The 9,518-nt window shown below is 41.1% G+C and overlaps 1 protein-coding gene across 1 annotated transcript in view; it reads left to right on the top strand.

Moving 5' to 3' along the window:
* The window catches only part of bean1 (brain expressed, associated with NEDD4, 1), a 32,685-nt gene that overhangs the window by 2,009 nt on the left and 21,158 nt on the right, over positions 1 to 9,518 (top strand). Inside the window, exon 2 of the mRNA XM_020601552.1 lies at positions 1,490 to 1,599. Within this exon, the coding sequence (XP_020457208.1) occupies positions 1,575 to 1,599 (25 nt within the window). The 5' untranslated portion in view covers positions 1,490 to 1,574. The remainder of the gene's footprint in view (positions 1 to 1,489; positions 1,600 to 9,518) is intronic.

Raw genomic sequence — 9,518 nt, 5'->3', positions numbered from 1 at the left:
CATGTACAGTTTTAAAGTTTATACAGCATTTACTTTGCTGTGCTTGACCAGGTTGAATTTTTAGAAGCTTTTCATCTTCAACCAAACTTTTTCTAAGGACATTTATTCATGATTTAGAGGAATTGGCAGTAACGTCCTGTTGGCAACTAAAAGCAAGCAAAGTCTGTAATGACAATTTCAATTTCTATAGTTTCCAAAGTCTATAAAAATATCAGAGTTCTTCTTAACACCTCTGTACTTATTCTTCTGGTGAATGCGTTAAATGAAATGATTTGTATAAATGTTTCACAACAGTTAGTTTTACATCGCCACTGCTTGTTTTCTGAGGTGTCTCTGTAGATGAAGCATGTTGTGCAGTTTGCATGGTGCTGGTTGTTTTCGGTTCCTTTTCTAAAAGCAGATAATACACAGATGTATCTCAGAGACAAGGGTTTAAAAAGTTTGCTTTTTCAGAATGTCTAGAAATAGTGGTCCACACTTGGTCAGCGTAGTCCAACTGTTGGTAAAGTAGGACTGATATGTGAGTGTGTGGGAGAAAGAAGAGAGTTCAGTGTGGCTGCCCAAGTGTGTTGTCTGTAATATCTGTCTGTGTGAGCAGGGACAGTTATATAACAACAAACAGAATAGATGCACCCATGCTTCACAATCTCTGTGAACAGGAAGTGAGGGATTAAATCTTACACAGTGTTCATTGTTCACCAAAACTAGAGCGAGTGCAGCGTGACATCTCATGCGTTTGACAACCTGGGCTACAGTCTGTTTGTAAAGATCATTCCCATATACAGTGTCGCAGTGGCTCTAGTCTGGTGGTGGTGGTGATCCCTGAGCAAACAAAGCTGTTCACTGGTACACACAGTTACTCACCCAGAAAAAAGGAGGACGTTCAAAGAGAAATGCCCCTTGCTTGGATGACTTGTGGTGCAAAAATGACAGATTACAAAACAAAAAAAAGTTATTAATCAAATCATCCAAAAGAAAAGAGCCTGTTGAGAGCTTGTCTCAGTTAAACACTTCCCTGAATGTCGTCAGTACTACTGCTGTAGTACTGCTGTAGTACTGCACCCCAGTAGAAAAGTATTTGTGTGTGTGATCAGTTTAGGTATTGACTGGTACATTTGAACCCTGTGGCTGTGTTGTGCAAGGAGCAATGAGCACACACACACACACACACAGCACAGACAGGGTGACGTGGGCGGCCACTTGACCGCCTCACACAAACGCACATCACCTGGGGCGTTATAAACAGCCGGGCTTGGAGGTTGTGACTTGCACATCAGTCCCTGCTCCCTCCCCTTTTCTCTCTCCTGTCTCTCGCTAAAACAACACAGCATTTCGCACTCGTTTCATTTATTTCTCTCATTCTCCATCTACGTGTTGGCTGATTTTCTTTCCTTGCTCTCGTTAGGCCTGCTCCACACACTTCCTTCTCACTAATGTGCTTATCTGACTCTCTCTTCCTTTCTCTCTCTGTCTTTGTGTTTACCTATAGAGCATCTCTGTGTGGTTGAGACCAGTTGAAGTTGGCTTCCTGCCTGTTGAGATGTGCCAATAGGAAACACTGTGAGGAGGAGTTCATGCTGATGAAATTGATCTGCTCAGGTAAAAAACAAACATTTGTTCTTCCTCCTTTTTATTTTGTTTTAATATTTAAGGGGTGTTCCTAAATTCAATGCCACATTTAATCCAAATGTGCTCGTGTTTTGAGGGTTATATATAAATATTAACGTGATAAACCAATTTATTTACTATTCTACTAAATCTAACTTTAGTATGAACTGTCTTTTTTAGCTGGCTTATAAGTTGAGCTTTGAAACTCCTGAGAACAAGGTGGACATATTTTTAGAAGCTTCATGTCTTAATAAAAGATTAATCATTGTTTTATGCAACAACTCCTGACCACACTGGAGGCAGGGAAGAGACAGAAGGAGGGAGGAACAGATGGAAGGATGGACAGATGCATGACTTTTACAGATGTGGTTTCATGTCACAGTTGCCCTCCAAGAAAATGGTATCCCTCTTCCTTTTCAAAACCATGCATCCCCCTGCTTCCTCTGCCCTTTTGATACTCCTTTTGTGTTTCTCTTTTTCTATTCACTCCTCTTCGTTTCCCGCCTTTTATGTCTCCCTCATTCTCTTCTCTCGGCTCTTTCTCTTTCCCCTTTCTGATCTATTATTCACATCCTTCTTCGACTCTTTCTCTCTCTCCCCTAACACCTGAAATCCCTCCATCTACTCCAGGGTGTTTAGACCCCCACCAACAGCACTTCCCTCTGAGGAAAAGAAATAGAATGATGAATAAAAGAACAGAGCAAAAGCGACAGATAAAAAGCTTTGGGATGGGCAGCTCTATCGATATGCCAAGGTATTTCTTCATGAGCTGTATTGTACAGGATGACATTTTATACAGTCATATGTTATCCTGCAAAAAGACTGGCTCCTCAGTACAACCATGTAGGAGTCAGTATTTTAACACACATGAGACAGACCAGCCGCGCTGAACATTTAAAAAAAAAAATCTGTTAACACCTAATTCTTGTTGGATATCAGGAGGTCATGATGGTAAGGGAGTTAGGTTGTGATGAAGTGTTGCTCGCCCACAGCCAGCTTAGTTTAGTTGTGTATGAATTTCAGTATTTTCTAGACTTCTCTTAAACAATAGAAACAAGTCGGTGACTTAACTTCAGGTTTCACAAAATCCAACCTGCACTTAACACCAGTGGTTTATATGGCATTTTTTGAGTTTTGCTGGACACAGAGCAGAAGAGGGATAGAATAAAGAAAGGCACGAGTTACTACAAAATGAATTGTGTAGATTACCAGTTGCACTATAAATTTATGATTAGCAATTATTTTGTTTGTTGTTCTGTGGTAGCTAATTTATTTCATGTGGTTCCATCTGGTTTTGTTATTGTCCAACTACACCATTTATGCTAATATCACACTGACTATCCCCTATGTTTACATACTATTTGGGTGGTTTTCTGGATGTTAGTTGTGGATTAACATGGCTGTTGTGGCCGGTATTGTATCTAAGAGAAAATAATTGAACAACTGTAGCTCAACAAAATGCTTAAAAAGAGCATGCACAACAGGAAACCTCTTTATGGTTTTGGCTGCTTAAAGAGCGAAGAACAACTTAGTTAAGTTCTGGATGGGTGTGATCAGCTGCTTCTGATGAACAGCAGGAGGTAAATAGGATGGGGGTGGGTCATATCAATGAGACCCTGAAATGACAGCGGCGAAGAAAGGAACAGATTTAAAGTTTGACAGCAACAAGACAATCAGGTTACAGTGAATGCCTTCAGTTGCATCGTCTTACTGATGGAAGTTTCATTAAAGCGTCATTTAGTTTGATGAAAACCCTAGGACAACTTTTCTGGGACTCAAAACTTGTGTGTGTTCATGCCCCACCTTCTCACATCATTGCAAAAGATAAAGGCTAAACACAATCTACATATTACAGCACTGGTATGTGCATGCATCGGATGAGGGCAGATGTGAAATGAAATCTCCTTCTGTTCCCCCTCGCTGCACACATCATCTATCCATCTATCAGCACCACACCACAATGCCTTGCCTTCCCACAGCCCGGCCATCAATCATCACATTCCCATGCTTTATGGAAATGGGAGGAAAAACTGCATTTAACAGCATTTTAACTTCTATCTCACCCCCCTATTTCTCTTTGGTCATCCATCCTTCTGTACTTGCATCCAATCTAGTCACAGTGTAAGGTCATTCATTTAAACCGATATGAGGTGTGTGCATATGCAGGAAGATTTCATGGCCTGGCAGGTCAGAAAATACCAAGGCTGTTCCACCTCACTAACCCCCCATCAGGGCCTGTAGACAATTAATACACACCACAGGTGGTCAGGTTTGTGTGTAAGAGCGAGAGAGGAAAACAGGTAGCAATGAAAATAAGTCAGTATGTTTTGTTATGTTTGTCTCACAAAAAGCAGTAGACAGGAGCAAAATACTTTGAAGTGGGTGTTGTTCATGAGTAGAATTAAAGGAAAGGAGAAGAGCGAAGAAAAAAATTGAGGGAGGTGGATTGGAACGGCTGAAAGTAATGGGAGAGAGGGAAAAGGAAGGATAAGTGAAGCGTACTGTAAATGTCTTTGGTGCCAGTGTTGACCAACACTGCGTGTCCTTGGACTTCAGTGCACTTACAGTACTACATCCTCCTCCTCAGTATATTAGCTCTGTCACTTGGAAATGGATGTATTGGCTCAGCTGTTCAGTGTCACCATGCTGAATGGGTGCATGAAGAGATGGAGTACCAAACATTAACCAAAATATGAGCTGTGATTAGCATTACCAGGCCATGACAATTTTACTGTGGGAAAAGCAGTCATGTATCAGAATGACTCTGCATCCCATGTCCAGTAGCAGTGCAATAGCAATGCAGGAGGCAGTGCACCATGTGGAGTAAGGTCCAGAGTGAGGGTGTGGACGTCGGATGGTAGCATGTCTGATGCATCCTGTGACAGATCAGCAACCTCCCCCCTTAGCATATTTGACTTTCCATAACCATGATCTTTGTTTAGTTGTAACCATTCTGTAGTTGTCATGTGCATAGAAAGAAGAATTTTTACAATGTTGGCACTGGATGTCATCTGAGATTTTGCATAATCATCCAACACTGATGCTCCTGCTTGGGGATAAGGTTGTGACACGTGTTTCAAGGCAGATTGACTGGCCTATGAGAAGGGCAAAGCACGGCTACGTCTTGACACTAAAATCTGTGTCTGGGTGTTAGAGCTTTAACTGGTTCCAAACCAATTAAACTACCTTGGGACAGGCACACACTGGCTGCAAATCCCTTAATTTTAACAGAAGTGAAGGCATGTCAAGCTAAAAATGTGCTTATGAGTTTTGAAAAATGATTATTGTGATGTAAAATATGTAGAAAACTTTGCATCAAGTCGCCATGTTCCTGGTTGATTAACCACTTTTTATACAGTAAATTGATGGTTGGAAGTGGAAGAAATCCATAAATATTTAATAAGCACTTGAATGTGAATAAGTAGAGAAGGTAATAGATTCAATGTACAGATTGATGCATTTTTACAAATCAAATGAAAGAATAAAGAGAGAGAGGATCAAATATGCCGATCATCCAGTTGCTCAAATGGATGAAATGGCCATTTTTAGCATGGCGGTCCTAGCCATCTGCGATCCATAAACGTGTGTTGGCGCATGTGCTTGTGTCCAGAGGGGAAAGGTGCATGCTAGAGCTGTTTTAACATGATTAAACACGGGTTCTCCCTCCCCTCATCTATTTCATTATCTCGTCTGCCTCTCCTCCCCCCAGTCTCCCCTACACAGCACTTCTGAGACAGAGAGAGAGATAAACAAAAGGGCAAGAGCCACACAGGGAATCACACATAGAAAGAGAGAGTCGGGCAAAGATTGAAGTGAGGAGGGTCAGGGAGAGATTCACAGTGGAATTCACATGAGAGAGGTCTGTCTGAAATAGTTTCCTGTGTTATGATATAAGTATTTTAGCTTTTATTTATCTGGATATGGTAGTTGCACTGAGCCACTGGCACTTACTGGATTGGGTGTAATCCTCCTCCAGGAGCCTGTCAAACAAATGCTTTCAGGCAGATTGTCTGAGAGGTTGACAGAAACATTTTCAACAGATCGGTCCAAGAGGCCGTGTGTGGCGGGTCCTGATTTTTATTTTTGGTGTTTTTACTGGGTGGATTGACAGGCGAACACATTACCATAACACTCCACAACATAGTATATGATATGATGCTGTGATTGAAATAATACAGTTCAGTATCTTTCAAAACTGTTTCTAAAGCTGCTCCAAGTTTTTTACCAGGCCACAATGTCTTGGAGTATGTGAGATTTTTGTCAGCTTGCTTGTAGCTGCCTGTCAAACTCTCAGTGGATTCGTCTGCCTCTCCTTCTTTCTTTTTTAAATGCCAGAACAATTTCACAGCTTTTAACTGTCTAGTCAGGCCAGAGAGGTGATAATGTCGTCAGTTTGTTGTGTGAAAGAAAAAAATGATCAGACATCTTTTTAAAATGCATGTAAATCACATAATCAGTTCAAAATTTGTTTGTGAGAATGAGGACAAGTGAGCAGATGAATATGTGAGGAGGCGCCCACGTTCATGTTGTTTTACCCTAATACATCAAATGCCCCATAGCTCAATCTACAATTAACTGAGAATATCATGCAGTAAAAGAAAAGAATGATAAGACAGAGCACTAGAGGCAATGTTTTTACTTGAAAATAGGAATGTTTTGAAAAGGCCACAGCCTGACTTGACACCATCCTGGAAAGACTTGTACAGTAGCGTGTATCAAACTCGTATGACACACTGATTCTTAGCAGTTTCACACAAGAGAAGTGACAGAATACAATATACTCACACCAGATAGTATTCCTGTGAAATAAGACAACTGCTGATGCACACTAGTCTCCCACAATACAATGTCCTAAAGAGGAGCTACTCACAACTTGGAAGAGAAACAGCAATTGAGGGGGGAAAACTCAAAAAAAAAAAAAAAAATCTGTGAAAGTTTAACTGTCTCACTCATAGAAAATGAGTTCTCAAGTCTGGAGTTTGGCTTTACTGCTTTTTGCCTTCTTGTCAGATGTTTGGGGCAAGAAAACAAGTAGCAACAAGGTGACTCTCAAGGGACAAGCATTTACGACCACGTCTGCTGAGATGCACGTCTATCAGGACAAAAACATCCCCAGCAGAGAAGGCAAATGGTGAACCTAACTGTGAGGTGCGAACAGTGCTGTGAAATGAAGAATGAACTATCCAGGTGCAGGAAAAATGCTCATTGTCTCACATTTTCTGAACATTCAAAAAGAAAATTTGCTACTTCATTTCCTGAAAAAGCAAAGTATCGTATCATCTGCCCTCATCTCTGTGAGGGGAGAAGGAGAGAAGTGACAGAGGACAGGTGTTGTGCCATGTTGTGAGGTGAGACGGCAAATATGGGAAATTAGTCACATTGCCCCCGAATACATCTGAGCCACACACTGTCTGGTGAGAAAAGTAATCGCAGCTTATTTCAGCAGACGGCCTCGGTGGAAATGGCCAAATGTTGGTGTGGGTCAGTAGATTCACTATAATATTTTCTGCAGTGCTGAAGTCATGATTGACCAATCATAACTGGATTTAACGTGCTCCCCGACCAATTGGACTTGAATCTGTGAGGCTCATTCACCCAATCGGTATTGATTTCATGGGCACTGGCCAGTGATAACTTTCTCTGCAGTGTTTATTGATCAATCAAAGCTGGACTTACCTAGATCACTGACCAATCACAGGAGGACATACTCCACTCATTGCCAAGATTTATATACAGTTGGGTTTGTGCCAGAGATACCAGGGTTACACAGGCTTCGTGTGATCTATATTTGTTTTTGTAAAAAAATAGAAGTGCATATTTTTAGGCATAATTGATTTATACGAGATGTTCTGTGACTCTGTGCATTGACACAACCAGATCACAGGACCCAGCAGACCTTCCTGGCCTCCAGTGCACCTGCTCATTAAAACATTTGCCTCCTTTGAATCCACATCACCACCAGCTGCAAAAACATGTTACTGTGAGCTGAACTAAGTAGTTATCAGTGCAACTTCTGGTAAGCAAACAAGCACATACATTCCTCTGAGGGATGTATGAGGCCCATGATGCACCTGTGTCCCTGGCAGGATTGATTGACGTTCTACTCAAGTAAGAAGAAACATTAAGAAAAAAAACTGTCCAAAACCAGCTGATCTGCAGAATTTGGCCACAAGTTTTTGACTTATTCTGATGCCAGGGGTGAACGTCAAGATGTCTCAGCTGAATCTAGAAACAACCTGAATAGACAAACAGTCGATCTGAATAACAGAGCTCTCTGTCTTTCTACAGTATGAATCCACCTCTCCTCAGTGTTCTTGTGAGGATCGGTATAAATATTATACATACAACGGTTGGAACAAAACAAAATATTGTCATGTAATGAAAATGTGACAACACTGCACTACAACCCTAACACCTCAAGTCATAATTCTCACAATTCATGAGCAGTGATTTTATTAGTAGGTTTAATTAGTGGGTCAGAAGTTGCTCATACAAATAAATGATCCAAAAAAGTGACCACAGCAATAACAACAACACGGTAGGAGCTGAATGAGTGAGGAAAGGGGTGGATGATTAAATGAGGGGAAGGCGGGAATGTGGGCCAGGAAGAAGTGATAATCTGTCTCTCTGCCATCTATCCCACATGGGAGGGGGGAAGAGATTAAGAGGATGTAGTGTATGATGTATTCTGACCCACATTCACACACACTAATGTTTTATGACCCACATACTACCTCATCTAAATACACCTACAAATTTAATACTGATGTGCTTGAGTGTGTGTTACATCTCTTTCTTCGGTCACGTTCTAACTCTCTGAGGTCATCTGGTCCTATGATACTACAGCCAGCTACAGGATCACTGCAGAGTGGCACTGTGCCACAGTACAGTCTACTCTGAAAGACTCCTCCTCCGATCAAACTGACGAGCATCCAACAGCAGAATATTTAGATCCTGAATGTAATAACACAGAAAGAGAAAAGACAACTGTAGGGGTGTCGGGGTTTGCTCACATTTGCCAGTTTTGCATGTAATTGCTACCCATCATTAAAATATAAAGCGCACAACTTTTTGCCTGGAGTCAGCAAAGTGAACGCACTTTTTATGTTGCCCTTCTCGTTGTCACTTACTTCGTACCACTCCACCTGTCAGTCATCTTGATGTGTTGTCAGCCTTGAAACGGCACCAGGCCGGAGGTGGAGGTAACGTGTTTATGTGTGTGTGTGTGTGTGTGTGTGTGTACAGCTTTCACTGGCCCTGCTGAAAGAACTACTCAACACATCTGCATTTCAAGGATTTAACATTCATAACATAAATGTGTATTAACCGTTCCAAGGTCACTTTGCCAAAGGCCTACTTTGTTTTGCTTTCCACTGTTGCTGCTGCTCTGACTCCTCTGTGCTGTTGCTGGCCTCATGGATACAGCCACAGCCCTCTCACCGCCGGCCGGCCTGCAGTATGAGGCTTATATGCAGGGGATAGTAATCTAATACAAATAGCCTTCTCACTCTGAGAACTATTGATTTGATTTGATTTGATTTATTCTTTCAAGCATATAAAAAAACAGTTGATATAACAACAACACACATTTTTACACACAATCCATTATCAATTTGCTTATACCTAGTACATGCTTGAATGGAGTAGGAAGAAGTCAGACTTATCCAGTCCTACCCCATGACATCATCTTACCATCATTGGTTTGCAAGCAGTATCTCTACATAAATAATTCTCTTCTACCCACACAAGTAATATACAAAAAAATTATGACAGTGTTAACATTCTTACATAATTACATTCTTAAATAATTCTCTTCTACACCACACAAGTAATATACTAAAGAATTATTACAAAGTGTTAACATTCATACACCACACCCACAATGTTCCATCTAATTAATCATTAAGCCT

The sequence above is a fragment of the Monopterus albus genome, unplaced genomic scaffold (assembly GCF_001952655.1).
Source record: "Monopterus albus unplaced genomic scaffold, M_albus_1.0 scaffold52.1, whole genome shotgun sequence".
Lineage (NCBI taxonomy): Eukaryota > Metazoa > Chordata > Actinopteri > Synbranchiformes > Synbranchidae > Monopterus > Monopterus albus.
The sequence above is the reverse complement of the archived record's forward strand: the minus strand, read 5'-3'. Positions and strand labels throughout refer to the sequence as shown.